Source organism: Siphateles boraxobius, unplaced genomic scaffold (genome assembly GCF_051911475.1).
Source record: "Siphateles boraxobius isolate OS27281-9 unplaced genomic scaffold, OSU_SipBor_1 9, whole genome shotgun sequence".
NCBI classification, from domain to species: domain Eukaryota; kingdom Metazoa; phylum Chordata; class Actinopteri; order Cypriniformes; family Leuciscidae; genus Siphateles; species Siphateles boraxobius.
In genome coordinates, this window is record NW_027509219.1 from 5,577,050 (window position 1) to 5,593,409 (window position 16,360).

The 16,360-nt window shown below is 37.1% G+C and overlaps 1 protein-coding gene and 1 long non-coding RNA gene across 2 annotated transcripts in view; both read right to left on the reverse strand.

The window, feature by feature from the left end:
- Positions 1-339: 339 nt before the first annotated feature.
- Positions 340-16,360, reverse strand: part of mtor (mechanistic target of rapamycin kinase) — a 234,686-nt gene continuing 218,665 nt past the window's right edge. Inside the window, exons 56-58 of the mRNA XM_077224547.1 lie at positions 1,053-1,133; positions 789-894; positions 340-624 (exon numbers count right to left, since the gene is read on the reverse strand). Of these exons, the coding sequence (XP_077080662.1) occupies positions 609-624; positions 789-894; positions 1,053-1,133 (203 nt within the window). The 3' untranslated portion in view covers positions 340-608. The remainder of the gene's footprint in view (positions 625-788; positions 895-1,052; positions 1,134-16,360) is intronic.
- Positions 6,613-14,839, reverse strand: LOC143733049 (uncharacterized). The gene is made up of 2 exons (XR_013201238.1): positions 11,633-14,839; positions 6,613-11,561 (listed from the first exon to the last, which is right to left on the reverse strand). It is a non-coding gene; the product is annotated as an uncharacterized LOC143733049 (long non-coding RNA).

Sequence of the window (16,360 nt, forward strand, 5' to 3'; positions counted from 1 at the left end):
CTCACTGATAAATGATAATTGGATGAAACCAATTCAACTAATGGAATTCATTCACAAACATTTTTCTTAAGGAAGTTAGATTTTTTCTTTGTCTTTTCCCAATATTCTTTTAAATCAATGTAGATTAGAAGTGAAAAAACATTTGGTTAATATCAAGCGTATCTATTGCTACTGGAACAATGACATAAACATTGCTAATGGAGGAATCACTGAGTAATATACGATTGTATTTTATTCATTTAATATTCAGGTCGTCATTTACACATTTTCATTTTAAAGAACATTTAACTGTCATGAAGATAAAATAGGTTTAATTTTCTATATGAAACAGTCTCTTAATTTTCTTTAATTCTTTATTTTTGGTGATATTTGTCCTTGTACAACTTGTACAAATCATTTCAAATAAAATGAAACACTGACAATGTGATAGTCATATTACACAATCTCCACCAAGATTAATTCTTCAGATTTTTCATGGGTGTACTTAGAAGAGTGGCTGCTTAATTTTTTTCAAATAAATGTCAATTATCAAAGTCTGTGCTTGCATCACTGTCCAAGGTAAATTTAACAGCAAAATAAAAAAAAGAAAGCAGTGGCAATATGAAGCTCTACCAAAAAGGGCACCTAAAGAGAATAAGAGAGAAAAAAAGACTTTAAGCACAACACTACATATATCACAGGATAAAATAACACGTTCTGAACTACGTTGAAAAAAAAACCATACATTTAAATACTGTATCTGTTTTACACTCCTTACAAGCTCTTAAGCAAGACAATAAAACACATACCATCCAATGTAACACTGGCACAGGTTTTCATGCGAAGTAGCTTGTTTGATGAGCAGCTCCACTTGAGTAGGTACGTCCAGGGTCTCATCATGGGAAAAGTCTCGTCCTAGGAGTAAAAAACATTCACATGAATCCATTAATATTTGTTTTACTAGCTATTGATGTTTGATAATCTACTGTATGTTAGTGCTAGAATCATGAATTAAGTAGAAATGTGTGCTTAGTCTTCTGTGGTCTAAAAGAGAAAAGGCCAGTTTTGCTTACCAGTAAGCTTGTCCCGCACCCTGTTGATAATTTGGATGGCCTTCTTGTTCAAGGCTTCAGGTTGCACAAGGCCATCTCCAACTGAAGGAATAAAAAATGAAGCAAAATGTCAATGACAAACACACAGCCTGAAATCTTATTCTTTGTATGAATACAGTAATATACAGAGTAAGCACAGATTCTTTCTTTTCTTTTAAGACTTTATTATTGGCTTGAGAAGCCAACATACTGATTCACTATTTCAATTCAAAATTATTATTAGTTATGCTAGCAGAGCAAGCATATTATCATCATGTATCTCATATTTTAGATAATTACACATGAAACAGGTGTGCATTATTATTTATTTATACTACGGGGCTGTTAAATGCTTGAATCTGATTGTTGACGAACATTCTAAGTGTGCAATTATTTCCAGGGTAACGCACGGCAAAATTAAAAAAGCATAAACTCTTCCTCCTGCTCTCTCTCCCCCTCAAATGCACACACATACAGTACGGACACACACTCGCACAGTAACGTGTTTAAGTGCTGTTTTGAAGATTTTATCAGTAAAATAGTTTAAAAGCTAGCCTACATGACATTTCACTAGTGAGGTAATAACGGCGTTTCTTAGAGCAGATAAACTTAGTTTCGCTATTTGTCGCTATATATTATTCCTTACATAATTGAATCCTATTTTCCTTGCCATGCAATAAAAAATGATAGGAATTTCTCTGCATGACAGCATAAGGAGTAGTGGCTTAGTTTTCTAATACATAGATTAGTATATTTTGTCAATATGATGACCACATTATTTAATATTTCTCACAAATACATATATATGAAATGTTTAAAATTCATAAAAAAAATTAAATACAGCAATGCATTTTAATAGGTTATGCATGTACTTTGTTATTCGTTATCTGTCCTTGTTTACTTTACAGAAAATTGCGCAGGACATGCAGAAAAAAAGATATTGTGTAAGTCAAGCACTTTTTATGAATTCCTTTATTTTAGTTAGATTGTGAGCATATTGCATTATTAATTCCCTTGATTTAATTAAAGCAAACCAAAGGAACAAATTAAAACAAGGGATCAAATAAAATACAATAAAAAACAAGGGATCTAAAATGAAAGAACAAATTAATAAAATGTTGTCATGTTTGAACTTAAACAAAAGACTAATAAAACATGCTTGTAAGTTCATATCATGTTTCTGCATATCATGTGCTGGGCTTTGTGAATTACACAAAAGTATAATAATTACTAAACTATTTAACTATGGGTTTAAGCACAAAGCGCAGAAACCCTATTGTAACTAAGGATTTTTATTGTTATTCTTCCGCCATAAAACTGATCGGGCAGACCAAATCGTAAGGCCAAGAGACTTGAAACTTGGTCAGATGGTAAGAGTCTTGCTCGCAAATCAGATACAAGGACTTGTCCAAATCAGCCAATAGGTATTTCAGCTGTATTTCTACAGCAATTTAAAATGTGAAATCGCTCATAACTCCGAGACCATTGGTCGTAGACTGGAATTGGAATCCTTGGCTCAAGACGAATAATAAATCTCCGATTTAACTTATGCCATGAAATTTTTTCAGCCATTTTGGATTTTGAACAAAAGCTACTTTTACGAACTAGTCCTAGGTTTTTAGCACAATCGGAACCAAACCAGAGTAGACAAATGGTCTGGAGTCTAAATATCTATAATTATCAATAAATAGTTAAAAATTTCGATTCATGTTTGCAACAGGACGCCAAGATGCTTTAAGTTGGCGGGGCTACATTTAATAAAATGGTTATAAAAATGGTACACATATGTAAGAGCTCAATCTGAGGTCACAGCAAAAAAATAAAATAAAAATTGTGGAGTTTAGCCTCTTGGTGGCGCTATAACAAAAAACATGAAAATGGCACATTTTGGACCCAGACCCCAAAAGCATTGATGTCATAAAGAGCTCGATGCGTGAACCCTGATAATTGCTGCTCGCAGCTATATTTATTTTCATGATTGTTATTCCAACCCAATAAGACTTTCATTCATCTTTGAATGAAAAGTATTGTTTTTTTTTACATTTTTATTTAATTTGACTAAGTTTTAAGCCGGTTCACACTGGTGATTTAACCCACTAACATGCGACTATAAATTAACTTTCTCTAATAATAAAAAAGGCACATCGCAATACAAGTCACAGTTAAATACATCGTAATGTATCAGTGATAATATCATAATTGGACATATATAAACTGCACTAGAGATAAATAGAAACTGGGCCAGAGAGAATCAGCATGTCCGTGCGAGTGAGAGAATCTGCGGATTCTGTTTAAATATCTCTTGAGCAGGGGCAAAAAAAGAGTATCAGTAGTTTATGAGACGTTAAATTGAAATGTTATGAAACATTAAAGGTATTTTTAACTATACTTATTTGTACTTAAACCGACAGTAAACAATAGCTTTCCTATAATAGGAATTCCTATAATTAGCCTGTGTTGCCAATAATTTCGTTAGAGCATGTCGAAATAAGATATGTCGAAATAACGAGATATTATGTAGAAATAACGAGAAGTTTTCTTTCTTTTTTCTCACCTTGGGTGTTCAGGGCTTCTGTAATTTTTGGTATTTTGATACTATACAAAAAATTATTGTTATTATTATTATTATTATTTTATCTATTTATTAACACCATACCAGCATCAAGTAATTCATGGCAAACTCAAAAGTAATAATTTACTATACTCGTAATAAAAATATTTCAATTAATTGTATACAATCATTTAACAATATTTGAAAAATTAGCTATAACCACTTGTGAAAAAAATATTTTACACATTGATATGTGACATCAACATGCATTTATCATTCTTAAAATCACAGTATGAACGTTAACCTTTAAAATTGTGTTATTTTTCTTCAACATTTCTTCCAACTTCACGAAATGCAATTCATCAACACAAATTCAAAATTAAAAGAACTTAATAGTAAAATTATTGGCAATATTGAAATTTTTAATTTTTAATTTGGCTACCATCCCCAAACAAATTGCTTTCAATTATGTGTGCAAAATTCAGAATTCAACAAATACAGCAGCAGCAACAATAATAATAGTTAAATTAATATTATTATTAATAATAATAATAGCCGCAGTAGTGGTAGGCTAAGGCAGTGCAAGCCAAGTCAAGTAAAACAGTGTTTCTGATCTGGACAATAATGGCCAAGGACATGAAGCAAAATAGGCTATCTGCGATTATATGAGTAGTGTAAAGTTAACAAATAAACCAAATCTAATAGATAAACTATAAAGCTGGCTGAAAGAGCAATACTGACAACAAAACTAGCACAAAACTATGTGTAATTGCTAAATAAATTAATTTCCATTAATATGCAACGTTTTAGAAAAGTATAAATTAGTAGAATATCCAGTGTTATGAAAACAGTAGGTCAACATAACTACAAAGCGTTCTTTAATTCCTGGTCTTATTCTGCCCTCTAGTGGCATATCAAAATGAATAGAAACCTTAACATAACCGACAGTGTTATTTACTAACAGACCAAACACAGTAGGCTAAATAACTAATAAAGTATAGTATATACAAAAAAATATAATGAGCTCAGAATATAAACTCAACGTGTTTAATTACACGTTGAGCAAATTGCCGAATACACTCAAATGAGATCGACTCAGATGTCAATAAATGCACGCGGAAATTATAATCACTAATACAAAATAAAACAAATGTCTTTTATTCACAAAAATTTCTCTATTTGTACAAATTGCAGCACATTCATTGAATTCTGAATTTTGCACACATAATTGAAAGCAATTTGTTTGTGGATAGTAGCCTTTATTAATCAATATGATACTAAAATCATAATAAAGTATACTACAAAAAAGTCCATTAGCTTAATTTGACATTAAGCATTTTCCTCCCATAAAAACCCATTATAAGAACGCTAAATGAAATGTAGCTTAAAGGGGTCATATAATGGTACATGCACTTTTTCAAGTTGATTGTACTGAAATGTGTGTTGGCAGTGCCTGTACACTAAAATCATATAATGATAAAAATCTATCCAGTGTTTTTGTTTTAATCTCATTATATGTTTTCCCCTGCCTCAAATTGAGCCGTTCGATTTTGTGACGTCACTAAATTGGACGCCCCTCCCACGATTGTTGATTGACAGCAGCGTTTCAACAGATCCCTGCCCTGAGCGAGCAGTCAGTCATCATAGTCCGTCATTGTTGATACGCTGGAGCAGAATGGCGTCTAAGCGATTGTGGTGTTCTGTTCTTGGGTGTAATAACGAACACAGCAGTAATTTTGATGTTCCTAAATCCAAACCGCTGAAGACACAGTGGCTGAGTTTTGTTTTCGAAGGGAATATAATCCCCACGAGCAACGTCAATGCTTTCATGTTTGCGCGATTCGCATATCTTTTCTCACCAGACTGCTTTATTAACGAAGGAAGTAACTTATAAAGCTGATTTTGATAAGAAGCTGCTCCTGAAAAAAGAATCGTTACCAACTATTCATTTCTCCCTGCTGAACCTCCAGAAAAAGTGTAAAATTTTATTAACCTTTATATTAATCTTTGCAAATCGCTTCACGGTGAATGCGGCTAAGGTTTACACTCAGGGTACATACGGCATGTTTTCTATGTACGACGTTCTCAATATAATTCATAATCCCACGTTTATAATGAACAACGCGTTATGGTTATTGTGTTATTACAAACTGAGAATAACTTACATCAGTAAACACATAGCGTTCGTACATCTCACTAAGTTACTCTACCCTGCCAGTACACAAAAATAGATCAAAGTGACAATATAATAACCAACCATGGAGAAACGTCATGTTCGAGCCTTAATTGTCGAACTTCTTCGGGCCGTCATCTTGTTCCGACTCCGGTTCAAACTGATACGGTTGCACAGATGTGTCCTCCTCAGAGACTCCCGCTGCCATTTTTTTCCCTATACCCTCAACTGTTGTCAAGGAAACACTCCACGTGCGGTGTGGTCATAACGCTGTTATGAACGCCCGCAGAACAGAGGGGCGGAGTGAGCGAAGCTCATTATCATTTAAAGGCATATGCACTGAAATGGCGTGCTGAAAACAGAGCTGTTTTTGACCAGGTAAAATTTGTGTTTTCTTACAATACTAACTTAAATTTTTAATTAAAGTATATTACAAACTTTTCATTTAGACCCTAAAGAATCAAATTAACTTGTATGAAAATGGCATTGTATGACCCCTTTAATGCATATTAGAATGTCCCCTTATTATGTCGAAATAACGAGATATTTGTCGAAATAACGAGATATTTACGTTGAAATAACGAGATATGTCGAAGTAACAGGATATTATGTCGTAATAAAGAGATATTTATGTCGAAATAACACGATATTAACTCGTGATGGTGTATGGTTATCCATAGCTAAGATTGATTGGTAAATTTGATTGATATTGAGGTTCTTGTTCAATCAAACGATTGACATTTGTGATATTTTGAGAGAAGAGTGTTTAAGAAAAAAAGTGAAAAAAGACACCACTCCATTATTCATTATTTTATTCATTTTCTTTTCTTTTCTTTTGTCATTGCAATTACAGTATCTGTGTATGTTTTGGGGTAAATGAAGAGTGCACTCTAGGGGAATTTTCATGTTTGAACTGTGTATTATTGACTGACATTGTAATTACCTTTTCTGATTCTGTTTATTTTCATTGGAAACCAAATTGTATACCAGTTCATATCGAACTTGTGTTGTCTGTTGTTTCTCACCACAACCCGCTACCTCCTTTACGAACTTAAAAAATCTTCTGCTAAATCTATCTGCACCAACAGCAATTCAATTAATTGTTAAATTCTTTAGACACCCGTTACACATTCATTCCTATGTGGGTCAAATTGACCCGCCAGGGAATGATTTGCTACTTTTCGAATTTTCTACCACAAAAATCCTTGAATCCATTAATTTTTTGTTGTGTGTATTCGTGGTTCAAGTGCGACAAAAGTCCTGGGGTCTTGGACCCCTCCGATGAATTAAAAAAAAAAATTTAAAAAAAGATTCCGGGTCAAAATGCCTCGAGGGAAGGATGAGGGTTAATCATTGTAAATAGTAATCACATTGTAGATTTTTAAAAAAGTGCATGATCATATGAATTGAAAGTTTAATGACATTTGTAAGCATTTCAATTTACATTAAATAATGATCTATTAATCAATATTTAATGTTTAATAAATTCATTAATTAACATTAACTAGCACATTATCTCATATTTCTAGCTATGTGAATATATATTAACTAATAATCTGTTAAGAATTATATAATGTTTGTTAATGATTTATTCTTGAAAGTTATTATAAAGTGTTACCTAAATGGGTGTACAAATACTGAAGCATGTCATGACAACCAGATACATTGCACGCCGTTTTTCTTAAGGCCCAGATTTGAAATACCCGACCAACTGTATAGTGTTTGCAAACATTCCTATGCTGCTAGAAGTGGTTTAGATGAATATGTAAATTTGTACTTCGATTACCCAACAAACACACGAATGAGAAAAGTGCTGTTGAGAAAGCATCTGATCATATGGATGTAGATGTTTGCACCGGCTCTGCAATTCGGGACTCAGATCAAGTCAAGTTACGTTTATTTCGTTAAAAAATAAGTTTTAATATAGAACATAATTACGGCCTACAGTCAACAAGATGGCTGCCAGAAGGCTTACCCCTGTACCTGCTCTGCTATTATATTTTGTACTTTTGTCTGTGGTATATGTGAGGGAAACATCATGCATCAGTTCATACAGTTGTGAGGAGCTGTTACTGTACATATCAGAAGGATTACACCTGACGATTTGGAATTATTTGTCAACATTTCAGAGGATATACTGGATGTTAACAACACTGGATCGCCACCATGGGGAAATACATCTAACACAAAAAGACGGAGAACTGGAGTGGTCTCCAGGTTCAGGAGGTGGCCCTACCGGCCCCCACTACCGGCTCTGATCTTATCCAACGTGCGATCCTTTAAAAATTAAATCTATGAACTTCTCCTTTTAACACATACGGACATTAATTACAGTGACTGCTCGGCCTTCTGCTTTACAGAGAAATGGCTGGATCAATTGGTTCCTGATGAGGCGGTAACCCCCCTTGGCTTCACCATCTTCAGAGCCGAAGATGGTAAATCAGCCCTGGTGTAACAACTCAACAATCCTTCATCGTCACTGCTCTCCCGATCTTGAATTCATCAGTTTGAAATGCAGACCATATTACCCCCCGAGAGAGTTCGCTTCACTTATACTAATCGGCGTTTACGTTCCACCACAAGTTAACGCTAACACAGCCATTAGCAGTCTCTCCCAACACATCTCTTCTGTTGAAAACTCCAACCCTGATAGGTCTGTCATCCTGTTAGGTGATTTCAACCACACAAACCTGTCATCTGCCATAGCAGAGAAAGTAAAACACTGGGTCACTGCTACATCTCAGTTTCGGATGATTACCTGGCATTCCCGAGGGCTCCACTGGGGAGGTCTGACCATGCTGTGTTACTCCTCATTCCAAAGTACAGACAAAAGCTTAAATCCATTAAGAAAACATCTAAATCTGTCAGGTCCTGGTCCATAGATGCATTGAAACGCTCCAAGGGTGTTTCAAATGCACTAATTGGGACATATTCAGTGCAGCTTGTGACTCCCTCGACGAACTCACTGATACTGTGACGTCATACGTCAAGTTCTGCGAGGAAATGTGCATCCCCACCAAAACAGTGACATTCTATGGCAATAAAAAACCATGGTTCTCCATAGACTTACATCTCTTACGCAAAGAAAAGAACTGGGCATACAAAAATGGAGACAAGAGTCAATACAGAACAGCCAAATATAAACTACGAGCTGCTATAAGGAGAGCAAAGCATAGTTATGCAACAAAACTGGAACAACAATTCTCATCAAGCAGCTCAAGATCAATATGGAAAAATCTTAAGGACATGACAAACTACAAAAAAAAAAAAACACCCCATCTCCCCTCTTAACAATGATCCAAGGCTCCCAGACATATTAAATAACTTTTATGCAAGATTTGAAAAACCTACCTCACGTCATCCCCCCAACCCCATTCCAACACTACCCTTCTGCATCCAGGAGGATGAGGTGAGAACTACATTTCAGAGGCTTAAGATCAGGAAAGCAGCAGGGCAGGATGGGATCAGTCCTGCTTTGCTGAGCCATTGTGCAGCTCAATTAAGCCAATGTACAGTCCCACAATGCCTTAAATGCTCCATCATTATTCCTGTGCCAAAGTCCTCAAAGATCACCTGCCTCAATGACTTCAGACCAGTTGCCCTAACATCTGTGAAAGCATTTGAACGGATTATTCTGGCATACCTGAAATCCTGCACTTCCCTGCTGATGGACTCATATCAATTCGCCTACCAAGCCAACCGGTCCGTTGAGGATGCAATCAGCATAACACTTCACCATACCTTGCAACATCTGGAATCCCCAAACACCTACACAAGCATTCTGTTCATAGACTTTAGGTGTAAGGTGGCTCTTAGCCAAGGTCAGTTTACTTGGCGCCATGACCAAGTACTACGATGTTTGGCTTTAGCATTGGAAGACAAGCGTAACATGACCAATAAGTTGCCACCTGTTCTAGCAAAACATTACACACAGAAGACAATATTCCTCCGCCCAGGCGAGCAACCACCAAGAAAATGTGTTAAAACCAATTCTCACCCAGGACAATGGCATATGATAGGAGGAAACTGCGGTATGCTCAGTTGGCCACTGAAGCAGAACAGCGAGGATGTAGAGTCCGGGTTTATCCAGTGGAAGTGACTTGTCAAGGATTTGTGGCACACTCTACAAACCGGTTCCTTAGAGACGTCGGATTCAGTGGCCAAGAGTTGCGTTGCACAGTAAAGAACTTATCTGAAGCAGCAGAGAGGAGCAGCAACTGGCTGTGGTTGAGACGGAAAAATTCTGGCTGGCAGTGTACAGGCCGCCACGCTACGGTTTCGAAGAATTCTTGAAAAACTCAAATAGTCTGTTGGTTTAGTTGTATAGTTTGCATAGTAGTTACAGTTATTACATCCTGTGTATTTCGCATGAATGAGGATTGGTGTTTGGACAGATATTGTGTTTTGCGGTAGTATGCCATACGGAACCGTTGCCACTGACCTGCTTTAACGACGCAGTGTGGCTCGACAGCCTTAGTCAAACGGGTTGGCGCGTATGGTCGGGTTGCGGAGAGATTGTGAGAGATTGTGGGTAGGTCACATGTGAACTACGAGGAAGGTCAGTAAGCTGGGCTGAGTTGAGTGGGGGACGGAGGGGGGTGACTCTGGGATGCCAGAGTCACTGTCGGGCCCTCTTGAGGTGTCGTGGGCAAGTAAACGAAACACTGAGGACGGAAGGTGCCCACTTGAAGACCCTAGAGATGTCCCGTACTCAGCTCAATCCAGACGGTTGTCATGGGGGGACCACACTGTGGTTGCAGCCGTTGTGTGTGCTGACGTGCCATGAATTTCTGTCCAGTAAATCTTAACAGACAATAAAGTTAAAACAAACAAACAAACAAATACACTGCAGCCATTAACACCAGACAGAAGGAGATTCACATTACCAGATGGAAAGAGTCGTAAATGGATGGAGAAGCATAGGTTACTGTAAAGCTACGTCTTAGTTGGTGCTTATCTTGGCTAAAGTCGAGTACAAATCAGCATGAAGTTTTATCCATCTACTCTCGTGTAATGGAAATAATTTAGTTCCGCCTTTAAAGATGAACTGAACTGAAATTTGAGAAAAGGTGATATAACAGATGTATTTTATTTATTCGCATTGGTACAATTATTAAAATGGCAGAATTTGTTAATAGGGATAAAATGGTACGTTGAAAATGTTGTTTTTGCTACACGGGCGCCGCCATGTTAGATTTCAACATTCGGTTACGTCACTGGCATGGTAAGCTACTCCGTTGCCAACCAATACCAGCAGAGCAGCCGTAGCATGTAAATAGTCTGAGGCTAGCTGACATGGCTGAGGAAACAGAAACCAACAGGTCTAGGGGGGGTTCATACTGTATTGCCCCTGGCTGTAGTAATGAATTGTATAGGGCTAAGGCAGCTGGGGTTACGATACATTTTCACAGGCTACCTTTGACAAGGAAACCAGCCCTCAAGTCATGGCTAGCTGCCTTAAAACTGTCTAGCCCTCCGACAGCCCCTGGATTTCGAGTCTGTAGTGAGCATTTTTTAGCGACAGACTATTTAGAGATATACTTTCGTCAGTGAGTACATGAAGCGTCTGACAATGTCTGCATCAAAGGTTTTATTTAGCCAAGTTACAAGTCCAACGCATAACGTTACTCGAAACCTTGATATTCGGCTGAAGTAAAAAGATCCCTGATAGTTCACTGCACAGGATGGGATCGGAATCCTATTCCTCCTTCCCAAACACCCCCTCGCCCAAAGAGTGAACTGCCGGTACGCTGTTAACCTAAAAAGTCTGAGAAAAGGATATAATAAGTTAGCCTAGCCTAGCCCAGTCGCCAACACGTAGAATACACTGTTACATACCTGCTACTTATGCGGCGCTCCAGCGTCTCAGCTCGGACATCCATTATAGATAGCATAGCCACCTCCAACACGTCTCTCTCACCACACAGCATCCGAAATGAACGGTGCATGGTGATGCATTTTTCGCCGATCAATAAATGTTCCAGGTTGCCCTCTCTGCAACAGATCGACTCCGGTGCAGTGTCCATGCTCCGGCAGCGCCCGCGCCCACACTTCCCCCCAAACGATCCTGTACTGCATGTGGAGCCTGAAACTGGTCGTCCTCCATGTGATGCTAGTCAGATACTACTGGCCTGTCCCTCACACAGCTCAAATGCGTAACCCATGCCATTAAAATTACTAATTTTCGTGTGTATATAGGACCTGCAGCTGTTGCCTATATACCTTCGTGGGTCCTACCATGCCAGTGACGTCATCGAAATTGCCAGCGTTCTTTTATACTAACAAGCGCATTTTTTGTGTTGCTTAAAAAAAAAGCTATATTGCTATTTTTGATTAAAATTTTTAGTGTCATTTACTTTTAATCGTCATAAACACGTTTTCAACGTCGATTTTTTTCAGTTCATCTTTAAAAGGGAGGTAAAACGCATTTTTTTCGAAGGCTTGATTGTGTTTGTGGTTTGCACTGTAACGTGTTCATGCTTAGTTTTTTAAAAATTGCAATACTTTTCATATATTTTACCTTTATTCTACACTGCCGTGTAAAAACGGTCTGATGGGTTCCTGGTTCTATGAAGCCAGTCCCTCAAAATTACGCAATGGGCTCAGATTAGTTAGCTGGCCCAGTGTGTTGTGATTCGCTAACCGTCTAGTGCACGATTTCCGGAAACGTCACGCACAGGGCGTTTACCGGTACTTTGTGCTTTGGTGTATTATAAACAATGGCGTCAATAAAACCAACCGGACCCGGGGAAACGTTAGTGAAGATGATCGAGCAGAACCTGTTCAAGAAGGAAAGGTTTGTTTTTTGTTGTTCTCTCATTACTTTTTAGATAAGCTGTTATTTAATTGAACTAATTATTATAGAATTACAAAAATAAGCTTCATAAACAAGAATTTCATATAATCGTTCTAACAAATTATACTACAGTCCTCAAAGGGATTTTTTTGAGTAAAGACTGCGGATCTATAGTGATCGTTTCTGACTGTATGCCACCGTTACTTTTGTATTTTTAGAACGATTGTAGACAAATATCTGTCGACAGAACTATTAACCCAAAACGAACACAAAACATCGGCTGCCAAATCAAACACAGAACCATGTTTAGCATGCCTGTAGATAAAAAAACATGTAGATAAACATAAAAGCTCTAATCAAAGAATAATTTACACTAATTCCAAGTTCGCTGTTGAGATTAACCCCTGGGGTCGGCTATCGCGCTCGCTTTTTTTCTTATCAGTGCAAAAGAAATTCAAATGACCTTGTCGATTTTTGTCATACAGACAAGTGTTATACATCATTAAAAACTGTTACCAATGTCTTATTTTTTTGTGTACACTAATAATAAAAACAAAAAGTTGTGTTTTTCGTAAAATAAAGAAAAAAAACATGATGCATGTTGTCTTCTCTCTCAATGTGAAGTTCATTCTGAAACGCGACAGAAAATAATCTGTAACTCAGCCAATACTTGCCACCCACACATGAAAGTAATGTCTTTACAAAGCTTGAAGTCTCCTTTTTTAAATGAAGTAAATCATATCAAAAACAAATATTCTCGGTTTAAGAAATCCGTATGAAAGCAACGACATGTACAGTTTCTCCAGCCCGAGCTCATTAACTTAAATTTGACCACACCCCCACAAGCGTGAGCTGTTCTCATTCAAATGATCCACGTGAAGGAATGCAGAGCTGTTAACGCCATCATCAGCTCGAAACAAAGAATCAGCGACTCCAGTATTACTCTACTTTTCATCAGTTTGGAAGACTGTTTGTGCTGTGGATTTACCTCAAAAGAAGACGTTTTGATTATGAGAACAATTTCTAAGGTAAGAGACATACTAGTAAGTGTTTTATTGTTGCATAAACTTTACATTGTAGCTACTAAACTGGTGCCACCCTAAAATGTTATGAAATGAGATACAAGTATGCTAGTATGAGTGTTTATTCTAATATGGTGAATATTTTAATGTTTAGACCTGTGTTTAATGTTAAATACTGTTTGTGGATATCTGCTCAAACGTAGATGTATAATGTAACAATAATGTTTCATAGTTTGGAGCGGCTCAATCGCTGCACGCGCTGAGTTTGGGTCTGAGTCACGCTATGTGTGTTTGAAAAGCAAAACACGCCAAACATTAGGCTTCACGCCAAACTCATCTCATTTCATAACGAATAGAAATATTTGAAGTAACATATGATAAACAATATATGTTTGTCAAGTGTAGTGTTACTGAAGAGATCATTTTTAACGATTTATAGGCTGCCTGCTATCTAGGCTATTGTTATTATTTTTATAATTATCAGCATCATTACTCCAGTCTTCAGTGTCACATGATCCTTCAGAAATCAGTATAATATGATGTGATGCTCAAGAAACATTTATGATTATTATCAATGTTGAAAACAGTTGTGTACCTTTTTTTTTGAATTCTTTGATGAACATAAAGTTAAAAACAACAGCATTTATTTGAAATAGAATCTTTTGTAACATTATAAATGTCTTTACTGTCACTTTTGATCAATTTAATTCCTCCTTGATGAATAAAAGTATTGATCCATTTTATTTATTTCCCCCAAAAAATAAAATAAAATTCTTACTGACCCCAAAGTTTTGAACGGTAGTGTTTAATGTTACAAAAGATTATTTTTCAGATAAATGCTGTTCTTTTGAACTTTCTATTCATCAAGGAATCCTGAAATAAAAATGTATTTTTTCATTTTCAACATTGATGATAATGAAAAATGTTTCTTGAGCATCAAATCATCATATTATACTGATTTCTGAAGGATCATGTGACACTGAAGACTGGAGTAATGATGCTGAAAATTCAGCTTTGATCACACGAATAAATTACACTTTACTATATATTTACATAGAAAACAGCTGATTTACATTGAAATATTATTTCACAATATTACTGGGTTTGTTTTGTATTTTTAATCAAATAAATGCAGCCTTTGTGAGCATAAGTGACTTCTTTTAAAAACATTAAAAATCATACCGACCCCAAACTTTTGAACTGCAGTGGGTGTATATACAGTATATATATATATATATATATATACAGGTCCTTCTCAAAAAATTAGCATATTGTGATAGAGTCCATTATTTTCCATAATGTAATGATAAAAATTAAACTTTCATATATTTTAGATTCATTGCACACAAACTGAAATATTTCAGGTCTTTTATTGTTTTAATACTGATGATTTTGGAATACAGCTCATGAAAACCCAAAATTCCTATCTAAAAAAATTAGCATATTTCATTCGACCAATAAAAGAAGTGTTTTTAATTTAAAAAAAGTCAACCTTCAAATAATTATGTTCAGTTATGCACTCAATACTTGGTCAGGAATCCTTTTGCAGAAATGACTGCTTCAGTGCGGCATGGCATGGAGGCAATCAGCCTGTGGCACTGCTGAGGTGTTATGGAGGCCCAGGATGCTTCAATAACGGCCTTAAGCTCATCCAGAGTGTTGGGTCTTGCGTCTCTCAACTTTCTCTTCACAATATCCCACAGATTCTCTATGGCAGGCCAATTGAGCACAGTAATACCATGGTCAGTAAACCATTTATCAGTGGTTTTGGCACTGTGAGCAGGTGCCAGGTCGTGCTGAAAAATGAAATCTTCATCTTCATAAAGCTTTTCAGCAGATGGAAGCATGAAGTGCTCCAAAATCTCCTGATAGCTAGCTGCATTGACCCTGCCCTTGATAAAACACAGTGGACCAACACCAGCAGCTGACATGGCAACCCAGACCATCACTGACTGTGGGTACTTGACACTGGACTTCAGGCATTTTGGCATTTCCTTCTCCCCAGTCTTCCGCCAGACTCTGGCAACTTGATTTCCGAATGACATGCAAAATTTGCTTTCATCCGTAAAATGTACTTTGGACCACTGAGCCACAGTCCAGTGCTGCTTCTCTGTAGCCCAGGTCAGGCGCTTCTGCCGCTGATTCTGGTTCAAAAGTGGCTTGACCTGGGGAATGCGGCACCTGTAGCCCATTTCCTGCACATGCCTGTGCACGGTGGCTCTGGATGTTTCTACTCCAGGCTCAGTCCACTGCTTCCGCAGGTCCACCAAGGTCTGGAATCGGTCCTTCTCCACAATCTTCCTCAGGGTCCAGTCACCTCTTCTCGTTGTGCAGCGTTTTTTGCCACACTTTTTCCCTCCCACAGACTTCCCACTGAGGTGCCTTGATAGAGCACTCTGAGAACAGCCTATTTGTTCAGAAATTTCTTTCTGTGTCTTACCCTCTTGCTTGAGAGTGTCAATGATGGCCTTCTGGACAGCAGTCAGGTCGGCAGTCTTACCCATGATTGCGGTTTTGAGTAATGAAACAGGCTGGGAGTTTTTAAAAGCCTCAGGAATCTTTTGCAGGTGTTTAGAGTTAATTAGTTGATTCAGATGATTAGGTTAATAGCTCGTTTAGAGACCCTTTTCATGATATGCTAATTTTTTGAGATAGGAATTTTGGGTTTTCATGACCTGTATGCCAAAATCATCAGTATTAAAACAATAAAAGACCTGAAATATTTCAGTTGGTGTGCAATGAATCTAA